The sequence below is a fragment of the Amblyomma americanum genome, chromosome 6, assembly GCF_052857255.1.
Source record: "Amblyomma americanum isolate KBUSLIRL-KWMA chromosome 6, ASM5285725v1, whole genome shotgun sequence".
NCBI classification, from domain to species: Eukaryota; Metazoa; Arthropoda; class Arachnida; order Ixodida; family Ixodidae; genus Amblyomma; species Amblyomma americanum.
The window spans coordinates 81413366-81436843 of record NC_135502.1 but is presented as its reverse complement, the minus strand read 5'-3'; the positions used below and the strand labels follow the sequence as shown (position 1 = coordinate 81436843).

General features: G+C 46.5%; 1 protein-coding gene across 1 annotated transcript in view; it reads right to left on the bottom strand.

Annotated features, from left to right (window-relative positions):
• LOC144095350 (uncharacterized) overlaps positions 1-23478 on the bottom strand; it is a 62472-nt gene that overhangs the window by 30537 nt on the left and 8457 nt on the right. The window contains exons 4-10 of the mRNA XM_077629114.1: positions 19341-19531; positions 13923-14127; positions 10947-11106; positions 8606-8775; positions 6672-6750; positions 5116-5328; positions 3682-3801 (exon numbers count right to left, since the gene is read on the bottom strand). Of these exons, the coding sequence (XP_077485240.1) occupies positions 3682-3801; positions 5116-5328; positions 6672-6750; positions 8606-8775; positions 10947-11106; positions 13923-14127; positions 19341-19531 (1138 nt within the window). The remainder of the gene's footprint in view (positions 1-3681; positions 3802-5115; positions 5329-6671; positions 6751-8605; positions 8776-10946; positions 11107-13922; positions 14128-19340; positions 19532-23478) is intronic.

Here is a 23478-nt window from a genome sequence, read left to right as displayed (position 1 = left end):
GATTCAGAGGCTGGGGCGTCCGAGCTTACGTGCCGACGACTTCATGGGGGCGATGGAGTGGCTCCGGAGTTGGGCTCGAGCGGTTGCTGGCAGAAGCTGCACGCCGTCGGGCTTCGGCGCTGAAGGCCCTCTTGGCGAACGATGTCGTCCTGAGCGTCCTTCCTCCGTACTGCTTGTCGATTTTTATATCCTCTTCTCCCCACACTCCCTAGGGTGAGGACGCCCACGCCGGAGGGGAAGGAGGGGGGCTAGGGCTTTCACTTGGGCGCACAAACATACCACCGCACTTATGGTCTCGCCCCCCTCACGTGTTGAGTCCGAGGGAAAGAAGGTTGTCTTCGAGGTAGCGCATAGCGTCGGCTGTGGTAAGGCGCGCTCTGGCCCGCTGACAGTTCCCGCGGGTCACCGGCCTCCGCTCTCCATCCATCAACTGACACTCGCTCCTCAAGGTAAGGCGCGCTCTGGATCGCTGACAGTTCCCGCGGGTCACCGGCCGGGAAAGTGGTCCCTTGTCCTGGGATGTGCTCGGGAGGCCTCTCCTGGAACCGCCACGGCAATTGGGGAGGATAAAGCCCGTTTCCCCGCGGCGGCGGCGGCGGGTCCGGTTGGGTCCGGTTGGGCTTAAACCTCTTCGTTCTGGTCGTCACTCTCAAAGAGCATGGCTGGGTAATTGATGATGCCGCTGTCATCTGGGTCTCCGTCTACGCCGCGCCGTGGAACGCGGAACCTCGTAGCACACACAAGGAAAGTCACACTCCACAAGGAGCGTCACACTGCAGATGCCCTTTCGGGATTACCCCCATGAGTGAAACCTATGAGCGCGAGGAGGCGGTGTGTGCTTTAGAGGCCCTAGTGCATGGCTGCGTCGCACTGAGGTGTGCATCTGCTTGCCACATGTATACACACACCCAGCCTTAGAGCGTTTGCTTGGTAGCTGAAGTTTTTGGTTGCACACGCAAGTCCTGGAGTTAACCTGACAGCCCCCGCCGAAACAACCGTCGAGCGAAAAGAACGGTGGTCGTTCGGTGCCCAGCTTTCACCAGTCGGAAGGTATAGTCACCACAGTCATAGAACACCGCAGTCATGTATGCATAATGTGGCTGAGGATGCAAAGTAATGGTAAATACGCACCATTGAGGATTACAGGGGAGACATTGCAACACGAAAAAAATCTTGGCAGTATGGTTAGCATAACGGCACAGAGCGGCATTGTAAGTATTTTTTTAATTTAATGGTAACTGCGATACTCCGTCCATATGTGAAAGCTGTGGTGGCTTTTTCTCAAGATAGCTTGTGGAGTGGCGTTCGTTCACATCTTGTTCGCCGCCCTGAGCGGCAGCTCTGCTGACCAAAGTCTCGGACTCTTTCGCGACGCCGAGTCTTTTTCATTCGTAGGAGCGTGACTTTTCATTACTCCACGCATGGGATGGGCGCGCGCGCTGCTGCTAAGAAGTGGAGACACGAACGGCAGCTCACCATTCGAGCAATAAATCCAGGTCTAAAAGTGCAGCCTTATGATATGGTTGTGTTTTACGTAGCCCTTTTTGGTTACGCGAAGTTGGTAATACGTAAGATGGAGCCGCCTGCCTTCTTTCCAATCATCAAGGCACGTACATCGGAAAAAACTGAGTCGGAGGTGCTTATTTTTCATGAATACACTCACCAGGTGCGGAGTGCTGATACAAGTCTGGGCAGCAGTCCCTTTTTCAGAAAATCATAAATTAGTGACACCCGCATACTCATCGTAAGTGGCAGTACACTGCCTCGTTGTGGAAGGGGAATAACTTAATTTGAGTGCAGTTGACAGCAGTTAGGCTTAACGAACGTTCTGATCAGGTAATCTGACCTTTCATTACATACTGAGCGGTCTCACACAGAATGGTACATTTAACAAGTAGCACCACCGCTGCACCGCAGCGCCAGTAATGGTATGAAGACCCCTGCGATCTATGAATGCTACTCAAAAGGGTCCTGACGTCGTCAACATCACGCGGCCATGAGTTGACCAATCATCGTCAAGTTTGAAAATATGAGGACCTCCAAAATTTGGAAGCTGGCCCACCCACAAAAACTCCAAATAACCCCCAAAACTATGGAAGTAGGACAGTTCCAGAAAATGAATTAAGGTGAATTAGTGGGTCGGATTAGTATTATTTCATATGATAATCCAATGGAAGGTACTCGAACATTATGAAAGGTGATGACTCATGCGTGCCACATAAGGGTAATGGAAACTATTCCAAACAGAGTTTTGGCGAGAAGTGGCAAGAAGACAGCAGAGCAGTTAACTTTATAGTGCTATCCCATTTTATCCTTTAAGGATATTGCTGAAAAGGTCCCCAAATTTTTGCCTTTGCTTCTTACAGTCGTAGGTGCTGCTGAATGTTTGCCACTGCGTTGTTGCACCTCGATGAACACGTAACATACTGTAGAGTTTTGCCGCTGAGCCGGCCTTGGCCCTGCTTCGGCAGCAGTCATTGCCATCACGCTACACCGACAAGCCCTGAGCGTGCAGCAAACTCAGCTGCAAGCAAGCGCTGCAATGCATAGAGGTAGCATGTCGCAAAGCCAGCTTTTCATGTCATAACGCGAACTAAGTGGTCGCAGTGGTCGGTAAACTAGGACTCTAGTCCAGAAAAAAGAAGTTTGATGTCTGAGACAACGCTCCACTGCTTGACGTATAAGTTTGGCCGACGAAGTTCATTAAGAAGGTAGCCTCGATAGAGTACATGAGCTACTATGGGGCCTTCTTTACCTGGTTAATAATATAAGTCCAAGCTGATCTAAATGACAGAGCACCGCCGATGTTTTTTCAAGCGTACACGTATAGCTTAGGAAGCCGCCGCGGTGGCTGAGTGGTTATGGCGCTCGGCTGCTGGCCCGAAAGACGCGGGTTCGATCTCGGCCGCGGCGGCCGCGGGGGTCGCTGCCTGGGCCACCCTACAACACTCCGTTTAGCGCTCAACGAAGACAACGCCGACGCAAGATTTTCTGCGTAACGGGCTTTTAACGCTATCTAATTAAAATTCGAGGGAGCGTTCCCAGCCTGACGCGGCAGGGTTAGTTCGCTTGGTGGCCACTAGAGGGGTGCGCTACTGGAAAAAAGGTTCATTGTCTCATGACCACCGTCGCTGGCGGCAATGTTGACATGTTTCATATTCCTAGAAAGTGCGAAAGTGAATCGAGGTTACAGCCTTCGCATTATATAACTGCCAATCAAAAATGTATTGCCATCGCGCAGCACGCAGTCACTTTTGAGATGAAAACAGTTTGCGATATGAACTGGCAAAGAAAATGTAGGCGTTTTTTAAACGTGCAGGGCCTGACCTACGTAGAAACATCAAACTGCTATCAAAGAGTAAAAATTGTTTATTGTTGAATCCAATGTTTAGAATCGCGCAAACGCAAGCTCCTTAATTGTTCTCTAGAGAAGTCAGAGCAGGTAATGAATATGTTAGCGTTGACGCATTTGAGGGGCTCAGCCAGCACCGTCATCATCTGGGTGTCCAATGGGAGCGCAATTTCGAGTAAAAGTTGAGCGCGGGGGGTTTCGCCACATGTGACGTGCTTTTCCTTAAATAAATGTTAACTTCGCAAGACGCCATCGTATGCGTGCCTACAGGATCACAGGTCGAAGCAGAGACCTTTGCACGTGCTGAAGTTGGCGACACCAATTCAAATATGTGGACATATCTTCAGGTGACGGAAGCGAAGCCTGGCCGGTTCTTTTGGAATGACGAAAAGTTTTTCATGAAATTGAACGTCCTTGTAGGGGTGCTCTACTTTGTATCTCTGCAGGATCTGGCCATGGAAGCAAGAAGAGAAGAAAAAAAAACCAGGCGTTAGTTCGATTTTATGTCGATAGTAAAAAGCTTGCGTAATTCAATCATATTTTCAAATAAGCAAAGACAATGACAAGAGATTGAGTGAATTTAAAGCATGAAATATGTGAAATAACTGCTTTTCAAGAACTCATCAAGACGCTATGAGGAAACAATAAGTATCTATGATTTTCTGCTAGTAATCAAAAGAAAGAAAACAATAAAAAGCGACCTATCCGCATCCTAGGAAAGGAAAGGGGCTTTCACTGCACCAAAATGTCACGCTTTATTCTATACATTCGGCCCTTATTGAAACCTTGGTTACATCTCGTCGATATTATAAAATAAGGGGCACAAGTGCATTGCATAGCTCACTGTAACCCTTAACTGATACTTCTTGTGGCTAAACCATGAGCTCGTTCATGCTCAATGTATGCACAGTCAGATTTTCTTAATACACAAACTGGTTTCTTGGGATGCTACCTTGATTTGAAAAAAATACTTATGGTGATAACCGAATCATGGCAGCTTGCGAAGGAGACGCCGCCCAATCAGAAGAAGCAACCAAGCAAGAGTGATTTTGTGACTCTCCGTCCTGATGTGCAGTAATAAAGTGATGCTAGTCTGGGCCAACTTCATTTCATTAACACTCTGACAGTGAAACTCCCTGCAAAATGTCTGCTGATTTTTGTCCCATGTTCGTACACAAATCACTAGCCATGGAAGAAGTTCCTTACTATACTGACAACCAAACAAGGCAAAATTTCAAGTAATGCCCAACCACCATACGATAAATGGTTCTCTACACAGATACATTCAAGTTATGAAATCAGCAGTCACGAACAGCCTCCTCACTTAATTTATGAGGTTGTCCAGAATATATAAAGTTAATTCTCAAAAACAGGAAATATGAAACCTCTTCCTTCCTTCGGAACGTGTAGCTGACTTTATCTACAACTTTATTACCGCAGCCAGTTTTATCGAGAACTATAGAGCAAGAACTCGAGGTACATAAATATACGCTGGAAATAAAGCGCCTTAACACTTGAACTATTTAATAAATATTACTCTTTTCTGATTTCGCGCCCATGTTTGACTCAGTGCGTAAACTGCTCGACTTCCAAAAGTGCTCCAAAATCTCAATCGCGATTTTTCAAATGTTATTTAGTGAAGTCATATCTGTTTCCACTGAAGCTGGAAGTGATGGTGCAGCAGCGCCGGCTCATCATCGGGCTTATTGGTTATTCTTATGAAACTTCCTACGCGGCAGAAATGTTTTTTTATATATATATACCTTTGCAAGAATAATGGTGAGCTCTGTCTCGGCTATCCGTCTGCCGATACAGGTTCTTCGGCCGGAGCCAAAGGGTAAGCTGGCGAGCGAGCTGTGGACCCATTCATCGCATTTTTCTTGACTTGCTATCCATCGCTCAGGCAGAAAAGTATCCGGTTCACTGAAGTGCTCTGGCAGTCTGCTGGCCTCGAGGGAGTGCAGGAACACCGTAGTCTGCGGTTGAGTAAGATTGTAAACATGAATGAACGCAGTTGAGAATGTGTGCACACATATTTTGATGGCATTATTATTTTTTTAATAAATGCGTCATGGACACAGCAATGGGCAGCGAGCGTGAATAGCACAAGGCACAACTTCTCACTGATCGTGGGACATTTTACCGCGTTTTGTTTCTTCTATCGTTTTAATGAGGATTCCTTTGCCTTAAACGTATTAACGAGAGATTACAGTGGTCACATTGTCTAGATGGAATCATTTTCAGTTTAGAGAATTAAGGTAGCTACTTACAGTGTTCAGGAGCTTTCAGTGTTGTGAAAACTATTAAAGATATACTGATTTCGCGGGAGTCGTCACATTTGTCTATGCTCGCGAACTGCCGGAAAGATGGGCTACTATATCATTTTCTACGTTTGTTCGCAGCCCGGGATAAAGAACAAAATGCAGTTCAATCGCTAGAAACAGCGCTTTAGTCCTTTTTCTTGACTGCCACTCGCTTAAAAACTGAAGCTTTGCGCTCATCTCCAAAAGTTTAAAGTTGATGAATTTATGCCCTTAGATCAGTATGGAATGAAATATTTAATTCTTTAAGGGCATATATCTCAAGTGAATAAAATTGAAGGGGACGCTTAAGCTGCGCCTTAAGGGTATAATGCGATAGCGTTAATGGCTTAATGCCCATATGTGCGAAATTGGTCATTCTCGATATTACATTCACAGATCCCTGGGAGTCCTTATACCACTCCAGGCACAGTGGTGCAACGGTTGAGTTATGCGTTAAGTTTATGGTTTATGGGGGTTTAACGTCCCCAAGCTACTCAGGCTATGAGGGACGCCGTAGTGAAGGGCTCCGGAAATTTCGACTACCTGTGGTTCTTAGACGTGCACTGACATCGCACAGTACACGGGCCTCTAGAATTTCGCCTCCATCGAAATTCGACCGCCCCGGCCGGGATCGAACCCGCGTCCTTCAGGTCAGCAGCCGAGCGCCATCACCACTGAGCCACCACGGCGGCCTAATTGCGTTAAGTGACCAATCATTAAATAATGCCCACTGGCCACGGTGGTTACTCTTCTCATAGTGCGGCGAGCAGGTTGTAATGACGCCAGAAGGTACCGACAGAAGGTACCGACAGAAGGCTGCTCATCTAGGTTGCATCTCGAGGAATTTTTCGCTCACAGCGCCGAAGACTACGCCATGTTTTCTGCAGACTGGGAACCTTAACGCGATCGCGTTAAAACTTCTCATTAATATTCTATATCGGCAACATGTGCTGTTTGTTTAGACCAATAATGGCGCCACGTCGGATGCCCTTTTTCATTATCGGATATGCACTTACCTTAGCAGGAACGAGGTAGCCTGATAGTACAGCGTCTTGCTGCAGCTTTCGGCAGATTCCCATTATTGCTGGATTCAACCTGGTGCATGAAGAAGGAAAAAAAAATCGGTTTAAAGAAAAGGAAAGTTAGAATCCTTGCGATCTTTCTCACGAACTCTTTAGGCGTATCCAAGAAAAACAAAATGGAACATTTCATCGTAGGATAAAGGCCGGAGGTTAAGTGGCGTTAAGGGATGAGCGTGCCGTCATGGAAAGTGCAAATAACGAGCCAAAATTATATTAACCCAGCGAGGGAACACATGCACAGTCTACGTCACCCTTGTGTAGACTCCTGAGCAGCGTGCACCACGAAATAACTGAAATTAAGAAGCATCCAAATTTTTTCCGGGCAAAGTGCTCACGGTCATCTGCAAGGCCCACAACTTTGTCCTTTTTTTATGACATCCTTGCGCCACTGGAAATAACTCATGATGCGCCTGTTAACGACCACGCCTAGATTATTGGCCTGGCTTTGTATTTTAATGCTCCCAAGGCATGCTGGTCCTTTGAACTTGAAGTGAAAGGCCATTGCTTCTGTAGAGCCGAGCCCACGCGAAACTTCTGAAACGTGGCATTGTGGTGTCATGCTGTAACAACGCCATGAAAAAAAAAATCATGTACTCCTAGAACTGTCTACAGTTCTTCCTGTCTGGTCGAAAGGCTAGCAGCTGCAGGGTACCCCATTCATATTGTCGCATCTCGATCAGAATGGTTGTTAAAAAAGCTGAAAGTAGGCAATGCAGTCCACCAATGTAACGGAGAAAGGAATGTGGCCGCAATACCCTATGTCCACTTCCTGTCCCATAATTCGCAAAGAATAGGAAAAAAGAGTTGGAGTTGATGTATTTTTTTTGGCTCTTGTGAGATTGAGTGGCTTGTGCGCGCGTGTAAATAAATGAACCTTAAAAAAAAGTGAAAGCGGTTCACAAGTAAAGGAAAAACAACCAGAAAAATATGGGCCTTGTAATGGTAGCCTTGTGTATTCAATCCCTTTGTCTTATGGCGGCTCATACATCGGCTAAACCAGTCGTTGTCTTAACGACAGGCTAATTATTTAAGGGAGCATTGCAACAATGTTAAGAATACTGCCCGTAACATGGGCATTCACTGCCGCGATTGCTCTTGCTTGAAAAGCAGCCGGGTTGCTGCTAATCACAAAGATAAGCTAAAGAGAAAAACAATCTATGCATCAGAAATCACGAAGCTAGGTGCGAAATGCGTCAGCACTCCGTCCGTTGCCAACTTGATGAAAGAGCACAACTATCTGCTTTCTCAAAATCACTATATTGAAGAAATGGCTGCATTGCTCGGAGTATGGTTTGATCCACTTGTCAATCTTCTGTTGTTTTTTTTCCTGTTTTTCTTTTCGCGAGACTGGACTACATATGACGATAGCGTCCTGAATGAACTTCTGTTGTCAGTTCAGCGCTGTGCTTACTCCTTTGTTTCCTCTTGGCATCGTGCTATTGCACTGCTACACTCCAAACCTCTCACGGCCAATCATTAACTGCTACCTGCCACGGTGGTCTGTTGACTCACAATCCGATGGGCAGGTTGTGGTGACGCCTCAAGGTCACGTGGCCCACCTAGGTTGCTCCTAGGGGGGGGGGGGGGGGGTGCTCCGGCTGCGAGGCTTAAAACGGTCGCCAACGCCGACTCCGAAACCGGACAATTTTTTTTACGAGATGGGAGTACTAACGCTCTCCCTTTAAATGTCAAATAAATTCAAAACGTCGATTTAAAATAATAACAGACAAAGTGACAATGACGCAAAGGCTAATGAGCGGCAAAGAAATATTGAGATATTTCACGAAACAGGCTGACAAAATAGCAAGCGCAATCGGATCGAAAGCTCCCATGACCGACCGATAAAGATAGAATCACTTATCACTTACCGCATAGTCTCCTTCATGCATGCGTTCAGGTAGGGTAAACGGTCAACGTGTTCAGGCTGAATGGCACTGACGTCTTCTCCGACAACAGCGAAGACTTCAGTGCGTGCTCTTTCCTGCACTTCGGGATACTTCGCAAAATCGAGAAGACAGGCCGTGGCAACTGAGGCAGTCTGAAAGGAGGTTTTTATGGCTTAAAGAACAAATCATTCTTATTGTGACAATGTGAGGCTAGCAATAACAAAGTACGGCAGTTGAATACTAGCTTGAAAATCATCTAGGGCCTTGAAGCCAACTTCCGCCGTATATTGAGTACACTGAAACCGACTACTTATTTCACGCAGCGCTCGCATGGCTGCGAACACAAATTTTAAATACAGTATCATTCATGCAGGAGGTTGCGTTTTTTTATATTAAGCGAAGGTGATTTGGGGGGCATATAAAAGCCAATGTTCTCCTGTTTCGGGACGCACACGTGGAAAGCATCTTTCTGCAATAATGCCAGCTGTAGCTAAGAAATCAAAGGGGGCGTTCAAAGTTACAAATAAAAAAATTAGGCAAATGTTTAACTCGGCTAAACCTAAGTAAACAAAGTGAAAGCTTGAAAGTTAAGCCTGGTAAATAATAATAATAATAATAATAATAATAATAATAATAATAATAATAATAATAATAATAATAATAATAATAATAATAATAATAATAATAATAATAATTGGTTTTTGGGGAAAGGAAATGGCGCAGTATCTGTCTCATATCTTTGGACACCTGAACCGCGCCGTAAGGGAAGGGATAAAGGAGGGAGTGAAAGAAGAAAGGAAGAATAGGTGCCGTAGTGGAGGGCTCCGGAATAATTTCGACCACCTGGGGATCTTTAACGTGCACTGACATCGCACAGCACACGGGCGCCTTAGCGTTTTTATGGAGGAAAAACGCTATTGGCTATACTTGGATGTTACTTCGTGCAATGACTGACCTTTAGCCAATGCTTGCCAGCCTTTACTTTAAAGATTTTGCTTTGGTTGCTCTCTTCGTCTCTGTGCGGCAGCCTCTCGGCGAGCTGCGTCCACTGGATGATCGGATTCGGCCTGTCGTCTTCGCCACCTCTTAGACGCATTCAATTCACGAGGCGTCTCGCCTGGATCATCCATGACGACTGCTGCCGCTAAATTGTCGAGAGCTGCTGCAATCCATTGGCACCGCCTGAGAGGCAGCGGATATATTTAGTCAGAGCGAGCGCACGTCACCGACGTAGCTGTGGTTGAGTGACGTCAATGTTGTCACGTGACTAGGCAGAGGCGAGCGCTTGGATTCGGCGGCGGCTGAGTGACGTCATAGCTGTTCCGTGGTTTCTCCTCGGTTCAAGGTCAAACTCGGGCACACGGCGAAGAAGGTACGGAGTGGAGCAGTAAAAGCTTTCGCTTTTAAAACAAATAGCCTAGCATCAGTGCTATGACGTGTAATTTAGAGCGACTGCGGGCTGATGCGGTACTGACGTAACCAGTAGATGAGCTCCACCCCATTAAGAAGCGAAAAACAGCAAAGCAAGGAATGACATTGTGTGGACATGAATCGCAGCGCGCACGAAAGGGCCTTCGGATAAGCATCCCCTGATGGGTTTGCGAGTAGACGTGTGATGAGCACTGCGTTGGTGAATTGTTTACTCAGAGACTGGCTGGTTTTGCGGACGGGCCAGTATTACCGGGGGCGAGCACATCTCACAGAAATATCGCGAGAAGTGCCGAAGAAATTAGTCTGTAGTGTTTTTGCAACGTTGATGTCGCGATCGGTCGGCTATCCTGTTGAAGAATTAAGCTTTCTTGAAACGACTATTCATCAAGCTATCTTAGAGAAGATGCATTGGCACATGTCTCACAATATGCGATTGTTGTTTAACAACACCAGCCAGCTGGTCAGCGTGCTTTCCGAGCGATGCAATAGTGCGCTGACAACAAATGGACCTCCTTCATTTCAGATGCGCCTTGCAACTACCGCGTCATCGTTCTCACGATTCTCGTACAGAACCGACAAAGAAGACTAAAAAACGTCATCCCGAGAGTCGGGGTTGCATGCGTGGGTGAAGAACAATCACGTGGTGCGGTATGCATCTCATGGCGTTGTGGCGCTGGTCTCGGGAACTCGGAAGTTTTGGTGCGACTCTGGTACATGTTTGCTGAGAAACAATTGCTCTAAAGGTTTTAGCGCAGTAATTCTTTCAGGTTAGAAGCGGTCCAACCTCAAGAGTGCTTCTGTGAGATATTTAGTTCTGTTGTATTTTTAGTTCAAGAAGCGAAGGTTATAAGACGTTGTTATCGAAAAAGAAAGTAATAAACAATTCACTCACAGTTTCGATGCCTCCCATAATGAGGTCTCTTGTGAACGTCACCATATCTGCAAAGTTCAACTTGTTGCCTACAAGCAGGTGCTCTAAAATTGTACGTGGCTCACGCTGCTTGTTGTTTAAAAAACGGGATGCGGCGTCGCTGATGTGTTTCGTTACACGCCTGGAAAGAACGGAAAACATGAAGCGGGTCAACCCACGCTCGAATAAAACATTTATACGTACCTACCCTTCACTTCCCCCTCCCCCCACCTCACCAAAAAGAAAGGAAGAAATTCAATATCTACAAGAAACGCATTTTCTGTAGTATAAAAAAAAGTGAAGACTAACGCGAACAAAGCTAAAACATAACAGCCTCTGATTAAGCTCTGGGTGAGGCCAGGGCTGAGTACACTCATCACTGGCGAACTCATCACTTGTTCGCGAAATGATCAACGCAGTGATGACCACACTCATAACTGCCACTGTCACTCAAATGCATTTCATCTGCCGTTAAGTTGCGGCTGAAAAAACACAAATAGCTGCAGTTGTCTCTGAAAGATTGGGCTGATTTCTGGCTGTGGGGAAATCGTGATCTGGTTAAGGTCTGAGATTCGAAATTGGTTTCCTAAGTTGGCCTTCGCCGGTGGATGGAGTCAAGAGTACAGTGCCCGTTGGCTGGTGTACGGCAGTTGAACAGAGCGGGAAGGTTTGTATATATGTACATAGTTGCCTACGTATTTGCTGCAAATTAGGCCATACGGAGGGGAAGGGTACGACATTTACACCGACGACGCTGAACGGAGAGAAGTAGGCCAATATTGCTAGCGCTGCACATGCGCGGGCAGCACATGTGGTACCTACAATGCTCTATACGGATCAAATTCAATATTCATTATGTCGAGGTCTCAAAAATGCACAAGGCCGCCATTTGCGCCTTTAAAGCATAGTCTACAGCGATAGCAGCGATAACTCATTTGGACCTGCTTTCCTTACAGCTCAGCAACCTGCCCTGAGACAATACTCCCTTTAGGGGGCCTACATAGTCACGCCGACGCCTTGCTTAGGGTGATGTGAGACTATGAGAGAAAGAAACGCGCAAAAAATATCCTGCAAGTCTTCTTAACGGGGCGTGAGTCCCCTGAGGTGCTTGATAATGATCACCGAGACAGCCGTAAAAGAATCGGTTGTGCGTTAGACATCTGGTTTCTGTTGCGTCTCTCCGGAAGACATTCGTCCAGTCATTAGTGGAAAGTGAAAAATGCACCAACTACCGGCTTGCAGTAATCGAATTAGCAGCTGTCAGGCCACGTGCGCCCCTCGAGATGAACACAAGGCAAACCCGTGCAGGCCACATGGCAGTATAGCATGTCGAACAGCTGGCAACCACCTGCTGTCTTTATGGATGTCACCGCTCCAACCTCATCTGCTGTGATACCAACAATTGGCGCGGTTAGCAGCTATATCTTCGCTAGAGGTCGGGAGCCTGTTCGTTGAATTTATCGCTCGGCACAAAGGACGCCAATCGCTAAATCGGAAACCTTCCCTCTTGTTGCGGCTGGACAAGAGTGCTTTTAAGGAACGCGTCGTGAGATCACTGTGGCCAGTTGACTTTCGTGGCACCAGCAAGGACACGTGCAAACGCCTTGTCAGCGTGGGAAGGTGCGGGGCTATGTCAGCCAGTGAATAGTATCACGAGTTGTTTTGATGTGCGCTGTTTCGCCTACACCGAAACGAAGGAATCGCCTACGCGGCGCACCGCGTATAGAAGCGCTTGTTCACTTCTGTATAGCGCGCTTTCATTTCCATTTCTGCGGTGAGAATAAATAGTTCTTAAGTTTTCTTATCCTTGCGCTGTCCGTGCCTCGGCGACCATTTCGCGGTGCCCAAGTTTATCCGGTCTAGGCCACCGGTAGGCCTCGTGAAAGAACTTCTAGGTAGTTGTGGGATCGCAGCAGGAATGGCCGTCGACTGGCTACCAGTCCCGCGTGAGGCATACGATGTTCGGCAAGCTTCGCCCCCGATAACATTCGGGGCTGCTCTTCGACCTGTAGCAGATGAGCTGGCCACTGGCCATGCAGCCGAGCGCCTTTCTACTAAGCGGCTGCAACGGGCCAAAGTGCATGGAAATGCGCCGAGAGTATGCGCCCTTAAGGAACAACACCGTTTTGGCAAAAATCTGTGTGCGAGGCGAGCAAAAATCGAGACCCGTTTGAATCACGCCTCGTCGATTTACTGCGGAAGAACAATTTAGTAGCTTACCACGTGGTGACCATTACAAATGTTTCTTCACATGCCTTGAGGAGGCGCTTTTACTCTCTTTTCTATAGAAGGGATTAGTGACGCACTCTTCATTTCCTTTTATCCCTACCTCTTCCAGGTCCAGTTTCCCGAATACCCCCCGTAAATCTACGGTGGAAGTTCGCAAAAAGCAATGGGAAGATTTGTGGATCAAAAGCAGAGAGGTGACATAAGTTTAGAAGTAGTCGATGGTTTGACGGCATACTGTCTGGTCAGGAAACATGGCTAAGGAAGTTCACCGGTCAGTGACCATGGTGAAAAACAAGTGACGTTTCGGGCTCCATTGTTCAAGGAAGCCGTAGCGCTCCCGAAACGTTATTTGTTTTTGACCATGGTTAGTGATCAGTGAACATGATAAGATTAGAAGTGGAGGATTAAAATGTATTAAAATGGCGCATTTATAGACCGATTTATAAAGGCGTTAAGGACATAAAAAGAAGAAAGCAATGAAAAAGGAAAAAAAACGAGCATGGTGGCGAACGAGACGCTTTTATCTTCCATCCAGCTATGTGACGCAGTGACCGGTCAGTGACATCAATAAATGCATCCAGATGCGCACGTGTGGGCTCAGTTGCAACTTCCAGGGCGTAAAAGGAGAAATACAGGGGCCTACCTACCTTAATGAACATCGTATTGCTTTCTTCGCAGGATGAAAAAGCTACGATAATGCCATTATAGAGAGTGAAAATAAAAGCTTACACCGCGTAGTCGTCCATAGCGCGCTGAAATCTTCGCCACATCGGCGTCGTGAAGTAGCGGTAGTAGGGGAAGCGGTTGCAAAATGCCTGCAGAGATTCCAGGGTCACCATCGTGTCATCTAAGATGGCTTCACTCTCAGCTGATTGAGGCGCGTAGGGAGCCTCTAGGCACCCCAGACGAACACCTATAGATATGACCATGGTGCCTGTGGAAAGCAAGAAAATAAGTGCTTGTCCTGTGAAACACAAACATAGCATTAGTTAAATTACCCGCACCTAACTTAACTCTAGAGTATAGGAATATAAACATTTGCAACAGTATTTGGCACCCATATATCATTGTGGAACAAAGCAACAAAGACTACATTGGTGCCTTTCCTTTAGGCCGGAACATTGCTATCGACAGAAGACTGCGCAGAGGCAGGGTTGTGAAAAAAGGAAATGAGCGCTGTACAGCTGAACCATGCAAAAAGGAAAGGGGTGAATAATGGCATAAAGGGAAAGGGGGGGGGAAGAAAGAAGTAAAAGGCGTCACGTATTACCAAGGCACTGCATTTTATTTTATCCCTAACTCTTTTCAGTCCAATTCCCTGAATACCTCCAGTAAAAATGCAGTGAATAGTACTGGAGAGATTGTCTCTCCCTGTCTGACACCCTTCCCAATTGAGATCCTACCACTTTCCCTATAGAGGACTAAGGTGGCTGGTCAGCCACTTTTGACAGTTCGCAGTGCATTTAACTATACCTCTTCTACACCCTGGTTCCGAAATGGCGGCATGACTGCTAAAATTTCGACCGAGTCACGTGCTTTCTCGTAACCATGAAGGCTATATACTGGGCTTTCACCTAAGATGTTCGGACAATTTTGAATAAAAGCTTCTGAGTTAGAGGAACCCATTTTTTCTTAGCGTTGTCAGCGGTGTAGAGAATCAGAATACAGTTAAGACGTGCAAAGTAGTAGGATAGTAACTAGTAGCATAGTAACTAGTGGAAACTAGTTTACTTTTTAAATATTACTGTTATTCTCCTTATTATTGAGAGGCGCGTAGCTCTTCGTGATGTTAATGTTTTATCATTTCGAAAACGCAGTTACCCTTGTCGTTGCGGGCTAACAAATTTTGCATACATCGCGCTAAAAAAAAAACGCTTTCGAATCGTTTGCAGGCAAACTATCCCCCGTCGGTGTAGACAAAATTTGGCTACAGCACCACGGGTATCAGCGTTTTCGAGATTCTAGAAACTGATATGGATATAATTTACGGTGAGCTACACGCCTCTAAATAAATCAAGAAAATAGCAGTGATAGTTAAAAAATTAACCATGCAGTATTAGTTAACCATAATACAAGTTAGCGCGTCTTAGCTGTATTCTGATGCGCTACACCGCTGACAACGTTATGTCCAAGAAAGAGCTCTTCAAACTCAAAAGGTGCATATTTCAAAATTGCAGAACATCTTATACTCGGTATAGGGGCTGCTTGTATTCTCCGCATTTCCCAGTAACCTGATTGATTGTGTGAACATGGTCAATTGTCGAGCTGTACGAAAACGAACCTGGTTGTTTGGTTGGCTTAAGTGTAAGATACCCTTAATTCTATTAGCAAATACCTTAGGAAGTGCCTTCTAAGGAACAGAAATCAAATTTATTGGCATATAGTTTTTTCAGGTTATTGGCATACTATTAGCCATGGATTAAAACAATGGAAGCGTTGCTCCAAAGTTCCGTTACGCTCGAGGTGAAACATTGCGGTGTACGGGGGGGGGGGGGGAGGGGGTATAGTATTTTTAGCATAGTCTTCTCATGCAGTTACTTGATCACCAACACCACTTTGCCCTTTTGCATTGTTTTTAAGGCTTTGTTTACTTCCGCTTTCTTCAGTGGCGGGATGTCCAGTTCCTCCACACGAATGCCTCCATCATCAGCGTCTTGATATCTCAGGCAACTCTATACTCCTCTGTAGCATTCCTCACATGCTTTTACTATATGGTTCATAAATATAATGACGCTGCCTTCCTCGCATTAATGCGAACAAAGTGTTGGACACATGAATCGACTAGACGCTCCAAGTAATTAACAAGGCCTTTTATATTCTGGCTTTCTAACAGTCCACTAAGCATATCGAAACGTCAGCAATAGGGTTGTTATCCTTCATTATTTATATCGGTTACCTTACCATTATTGATTAGTTCTGACAGTACTTCCAGCTCTATCCTAATTATGGGCGTAGAGGCTCATATGCTTTGGCGTTTTTTAATTAGATCTCTCATCTCCTGGAAGAATTTGTCTGTATCCTGTCTGGTTGTATTGGTGCGATTATCGTTCATTGTTTGGACACTAAGGTCACCGTCCTCGGTTAATATGGAATATCTGTTCTTCAACAACGCCCTGAATTCCTTGACTCTTTCCGCTAACTGGTTTATATGCTGCTTAACTAGTTCCCTGAGATTCGTGCTCAATTTTGGGTGTATATTCTAAACCTCACCATCCGGTGGTCACTACATCTCACCTCGCCGAGCACCTCTACATCCTGTACAATGTAAAGATGAGCGCACAATATAAAGTTTTTTTCATTTTTAGTATTGCCGTTCGGGCTTTTTCCAATTCAGTTCCTGCGTTACAGTTTGTGGAAGGAGGTTGTTAGGATGGCGCCGTACAGGGGCAGAGTATGTTTCAGCGCGTCGCTGTTCTGGTTTATCTATTTTAACGCGAAAGCTTTTACGCCATGTTCCGCGAGTTTCGCACTACTGCGTCGCTTAGACCTCCAGCGACCTTCAAAGCGTAGCATGTGAAGCTGCGCCGAAACCGATGAAGAGCGGGAGCTTTGAAAGCAAAGGAAAGACGCATAAGCCCTTTGGGATAGTATACACCTCAATCACGCTGTGAGGTACGTGGTCATGGTGAGAAAGAGCGAGATGGGAGCTGCATGCATTAGCGCTGACAACGTTGTGGCAGACACGCGGCACTGCAGCAATAGGCCGCAACGTTCATTGGGTGACAAACCTTTCGCGATCAACCATTCATTTAACTTGCAGGGTGCCAGGGTGAACGCGCTGCCTATCCAGTGCGCGGGACGCACTCAGCGTTGCAGACACCAAGCCGCGTCTAGTTGCCCGCTACACCGCAGCTTTTGCTCTGTAACGAGGTTCAGCAGTAGTTAAACCGCAACTATCTTTTTTTTTTGTTTACGCGCTCTCGTGCGCGATTGTTGATTCACTCGAACAAGTTTCCCCACAATGAGGCAGTTACCTCTACCTTCACCTCTCCTTTCCCACGCCAGTGACCCTCTCATATTCCTGCTTTTCTTCTCAAAAGCTAGAAGCAAGAAAAGGAGAGTCAGAACGGCTGATCTCGTTCATCCAAGAATTTGACGCCATCTCGAAGTCGTGATGCCACTTTTGACCTGTAAGACTAGAGTAACACTACGACTTCGTTTGCCATTGTTATTTTTCTTTCTTGAAAGTATGCCGAGGCCATACAAGCATATAAGCTCCGGCTGTGCAAGCTCCGGGGGGGGGGGGGGGGGGACTCTCTTGCTCCTCTTTTGCTGTCGCTTAATCGGGCAGGCCAAACACAGGAGCTCAGTTTTGCTGTTAATGGCTGTCCTAGGACGTGCCCGACTCCGTCGTTGGGACACGGCGTCCCTTCTGTAAGTGTTTGGCGGCTGGAAAGGGCTGCTGTGGAAACCTGTGTCTGTATTCTTTCTAAATTGTTTCCACAAATTCTGCGTCGCAGCAAGACTCCAGCCTCCAGCGTCCTACTCGAAGACCTGTTCGCCCACCTGTTTCTCTACAAACCTCGTGTGTCATCCTGAGTGCACTAAATGCTATTACATCAGTTTTAATACCAGCTGCGCATTTCTCTATATAACCAACCTCTCTATATAGCTTTCATTGATTACGAGAAAGCATTCGACTCATTGGAAACCTCAGCAGTCATACAGGCATTGCGTAATCAGGGGGTAGAAGAGCCTTATGTCAAAATACTGGAAGATATATATAGCAACTGCACAGCTACTATAGTCCTCCATAAAGTCAGCAATAAAATTCCAATAAGGAAGGGTGTCAGGCAAGGAGACACGATCTCGCCAATGCTGTTCACCGCATGTTTGCAGGAGGTTTTTCGAGGCCTGAATTGGGAACAGTTGGGAATAAGAATAAATGGAGAATACCTAAATAATCTGCGATTTGCTGATGACATTGCCTTGCTGAGTCACTCAGGAGGTGAACTGCAAATCATGATCAACGAGTTAGACAGGCAGAGCAGATCGATGGGTCTAAAAATTAACATGCAGAAAACCAAGGTAATGTTCAACAGCCTAGCAAGGGAACAACAGTTCACAGTTGGCAGGGAGAGCCTAGAAATTGTCCCGGAATACGTCTACTTAGGGCAGGTAGTGACAGCTGATCCGGATCATGAGAGGGAGATAACTAGAAGGATAAGAATGGGGTGGAGCGCATATGGCAAATTCTCGCAGATCATGAGTGGCAGTTTACCAATTTCCCTCAAGAGGAAAGTGTACAACAGCATAATCTTACCGGTACTCACCTACGGGGCAGAAACGTGGAGGCTAACGAAAAGAGTTCAGCTTAAGTTAAGGACAACGCAGCGAGCCATGGAAAGAAAAATGATTGGTGTAACGTTAAGAGATCGGAAGCGGGCAGAGTGGGTGAGGGAACAAACACGGGTTAATGACATCGTAGTCGAAATCAAGAGAAAGAAATGGGCTTGGGCAGGGCATGTAATGCGAAGGCAGGATAACCGCTGGTCTTTAAGGGTAACGGAGTGGGTTCCAAGAGAAAGTAAGCGTAGCAGGGGGCGGCAGAAGGTTAGGTGGGCGGATGAGATTAAGAAGTTTGCAGGCAAAGAGTGGATGCAGCTGGCAAAGGATAGGGTTAATTGGAGAGACATGGGAGAGGCCTTTGCCCTGCAGTGGGTGTAGTAAGGCTGATGATGATGATGATGATGAATACCAGCTAGCTCCTTGAAGAGCACTGCTAGGCTGTCTTCACTGGACAAGGTTGCAGCGCTAAACGTTTCCAGGTTGAATTTCCATCAGCAGCCTGCTCGGAGCTAGATTCTTAACACCATTCGCTGCGTCACAGCTGTTACCACTGCCTTTGTCGGTTGCTCTACAGGTGGGGGCCAGTTTATGCATCATGGCGGCCAAATCCTGTTATGGTTAGAGGGGCCGTAGTCGGCTGTCATCGCTGGAATCATGCCGTTCCCCAGGCCTGGATACTGAATTTCACCGGCACTGTATTTTTTTTTTCTTTACTGGGACAGCAATAACGCGTCACTTCCTAAATGTGCCGGCGTGTGTCAATGGTAGGAGCGTGAAGCCTCACCCTTCCAGAAGCGCCACCCAATTCAAAACGGAGTTCAAAATCTCTTCAATGTGCTTGAGTTCTTTTTTACTTACTTTCTAAGGCCCATCGCCGCAACAAATGGAAGCAGTCATCAACTTCATCCTTGTCGTCGGTGGACTTCTCAATTAGACTGACGGCATCTCGAGCAACCGAGTCGATGGCCGGGATGTATGACATGACAGCGTTGTTCCTGAGTATGTGCGGATTCCCAGCTGTTCTAACGCTGATCCACCGCTCCCCTTGGCTGGAATGTTGCCGCCATACAAAAGTGAAAATAAGGAATTATAATTGAAAAATGAAAATAACGCTCCACAGTGGAACACTGAACACTAATCATTATACACCAGCCTAGGTAATTGGCAAATGCCTGTCAGTGGTCTCCATATGCCTCGGTATTGCGCTAATTTCTGCCAATAAATAAATTTCTTAACCCAGCGATTCCCTTTGAGCTCGTGTTTATGTTTACGTTCCGATGTTACATTCTGTAGCTCTCTAGGTAACTCAAGTTATCTGCTATGGGCGTCTAGAGTTCTCCCGACGCTCATTTTTTGCCCGTAATCTCACCTCCTCGTATGATAGCGTCAGCTTGCGTTTGTCTTCTTTTTTAATGCAATAGCATTAAAAGCCTTATCGGAAAAAAATATGTTCTCGGTCATAAAAGTCGCCCATTGGCTGTATATAAGCGACATCTACAGACCTGATCGACCTGATTGGCTGGAGGAAAGTCTCACTCTCACTGCCGGTAAAGGCAACAACAGTGCTTAGTTCCATTGGGTTGCCAACACAACACTTAAGGTAATTAGGTGTACCTGTGAATTCTTTTTTTTTATTGCGAAAGCAATACTGCTCGAGGTTTCAGCTCTTAGCCGTCGTCCCGGAGAATCCACCATTGACCTTTAGCGTGACCTATGTGTGACGTCATACCAGCTGTGGAAAAGCGGGGCCCCAACTCGGCTCGTCGCGATCGTCCCAGCGAATCCTCCATGCTGCAGCTGCGCGCCGCTGCCGCGAGGGGCGCTCGCTGTACGTGACGTCATGCCATCTGTGGAAAAGCGGCCCCCCCAACTCGGCTCGTCACAGTCGTCGCAGCGAATCCTCCACGGTATGTCGGATGATGTGTATAAGGTGAAGCTGCAACGATGTGCTTCAGCTAAGAAGCGGCGGCGTGCGGAAGAAACGGATGAAGAGCGGGAACAACGTTTAGCTAAACGGCGTGCATGTTGTAGTAATTATGGAGAGCGCGAAAGAGACGCAACAACGACAGAACGAAGCGAGCAAGAAACAACGCGCTCAAGAGACGCCAGAAGAACGCGCCGCAAGACTCAAGAAGCGTCGTAACGCAGATGCGGCTAGAAGAAATGACACCTACCTTAGTGACGCTTCAACTGCGGAAGAGACCGCTTTGAATTCTCGAGAGCGTCGGAATGAGACGCTGCGTAGACGACGTGCCGAGGAAACGAAGCTTTCGCAATTCCACTTGCCCCGCCGCGGTGGCTCAGTGGTTAGGGCGCTCGACTACTGATCCGGAGTTCCCGGGTTCGAACACGACCGCGGCGGCTGCGTTTTTATGGAGTAAAAACGCTAAGGCGCCCGTGTGCTGTGCGATGTCACTGCACGTTAAAGATCCCCAGGTGGTCGAAATTATTCCGGAGCCCTCCACTACGGCACCTCTCTCTTCCTTTCTTCTTTCACTCCCTCCTTTACCCTTCCCTTACGGCGTGGTTCAGGTGTCCAACGATATATGAGACAGATACTGCGCCATTTCCTTTCCCCTAAAACCAATTATTATTAATATTATTAATTCCACTTGGGTTAGCCAGAGCTAAACCACAGACAATTTTTTTTGACTGTCAGTGCAACACATATGTCCTTCTTTGCGGCTAGCATTCAAACCTTTATAGTCATTACGTGCTTTTGAATTTGCCTCCAAGTTTCGACGCTACAATTGAGTTACTGGCATTGTGCACCTAACTATATACCATCTTGAGAAGTATTCGCAAGACGTTAATAAGCTTTGACGGCAGTTACTCATTGCACCTCAACTCATAGTTTCTCTCCTCTTAATTTCTTTCCAATCATATGCATCTCCTCTAATTATTTGTTCTGGATAGATTCACTTCCTCTCTATTTCCACTTCCACCAAACTCCCCTCTCGCCTCCTACCTCCTTGGAGAACCGGGCTGGCGTCGGGCCAACTTTACAACCAGCGTGCTTTCGTGCTCTATGCCAAGGATATTTTGTGCGCTTAATATATTGCTCTTTAATGAGGTGCTTTTCTGCCTCTCCCTCCACTGGACGTAGCCTAGGCAGAAGTAATTGCACTGAAATGCTACTTCACATTGCTTCATTTTCAAGTGAACGCCTTCACAAGTGACCGAAATGTGCTGTCAGGTAATAGCGAAAAATAAATCTGCGCTCTTATTTATATAATTACACAGAGGCAAGCCGAAGAACGAGACGCGATGCCGGATGGCGACGATATGATGTCAGTAACTGTGTTGGGCTATCTGGTTCATTATTGAAGCGGTAAGCTTCACTACGCCAGCTTTTCGAGCCGTGAGAGGGGCCGCAAGTTTGAAATTATGAGGTGAAACCATGAGCATAACTGGTGGCAGTCAGGCTCCACACTAAGGTCGTCCATAAGGTCAAGCTCGAGGTCAAAGGTCAAGATCAAGGTCAAAGTTGGGATAGTTGGTGTAATAGCCGCTGGTTTCGCTGCTGTAGCTGACGTCATATAAAAGAGGAAGAACAAGAAGTCGAAGGGTATATAAACGAGTGTGTTCGCGCTCGCTGCCAGACACCTGGGGTGATGGAGGAGGATGAACATCCTACCGTAGCTGCGCCGAAAAGACTATGGAAATAGCCAGTCGCTCGACCACAAACGCAGCCAGGGAGATGAAGCTTTTCGCTTTCGACCAGGGTTAGAGCTAAACCACCAGCAATTTTTGTACTCACGGATTCACGTAGTGTGGAAGACGACACAAGACGAGATATGAACGGGACAAGCACCTGTCCGGTGCATATCTCATTTTTGTTGTCTCTCTCGCACTATGTGCATTCTCAATTGTCCTGACATGTTTCAAGTTCTGCGGGCCTAACGCGAGCGCTCCGCCCGCGGCACTGACCGTCTCGTCGTCCTCCGAGTTCCAGACGGTACAATTAGGTGTAACAATTCAACCTAATGAAATAATTAAAATCTTATGTCAGTTGAGAAATTCGCATTCACCTAATTCTCCATATCAGCGTGCATAAACAAGCTGGTGTTGAATATTTTGGACTTCCTTGAAAGAGCGTTTGTGATATTTTATTTGTGCTCACGCGTATCTTATCTTGTAAAAACGCTTTCTTTCGAAAGGCGGCACTGCCTTCATGTCGACTAGGGGAACCACTGCAACAGCGGCCGTCTTCACGCATGCTGGTTTGCATTAGGGCTTCTAGGCGCAGGCTGAAGAATAAGAACGTGCAAGAGTGCAAATATACCATGCAACTGTCCTTACCTCACGTTTTAGCAAGGCAATGGGCAACGTATGTATTTGCACTAACCTAGACGTAATGCAGGACTCAAGGCCTGTGCCAAGATACCAGACGCATTATTCATGGAAAGGTTGTATTTTAATTTTGGGGCCTCAATTTTTTCTGGCTTCTTATTCTCACAGGCGTCAGGTCACGATCACGCTCCCTGTTTATTTTTTTACACCATTTAAATGCACGAAAACAAATGGGTTTACTGATTCATAAAATCTTGGGTAAAATATTTTGTGACCCTTTTAACGGTGGTCGCCGGAACGGGCACTTTCTAAATTCATATTGTCATTTCGATAAAAAGAAAAAGCAAACATTTTGCCGGTCTCTAACACTGTCATTGTATTTTGCCTGCTTGGTTCCTCTACTGTTTGGCGCATCAAGTTTTGCATCCAGGTTTCTTATCAGGAATATGTCAACAACAACTCTGAGGTCCCTGACACGTTGGTCATGAAGAACAAAAGTTCTTCATGACAGTGAACAAAAAAACAGTGAACAAAAAAAGAGAAGATTCGATACTTTGGCTGGTTATAGTTTTTACAGAAAGGAACGGCGCGACAAAAGCAGAATGTTAGAAGGAAGAACAACACAAGTCACGCGCGCACTGACAGCCAAATGATTCAGTACGCCGACACCGGCATCTTACGAAGGATGCGGTGTGACGTCACG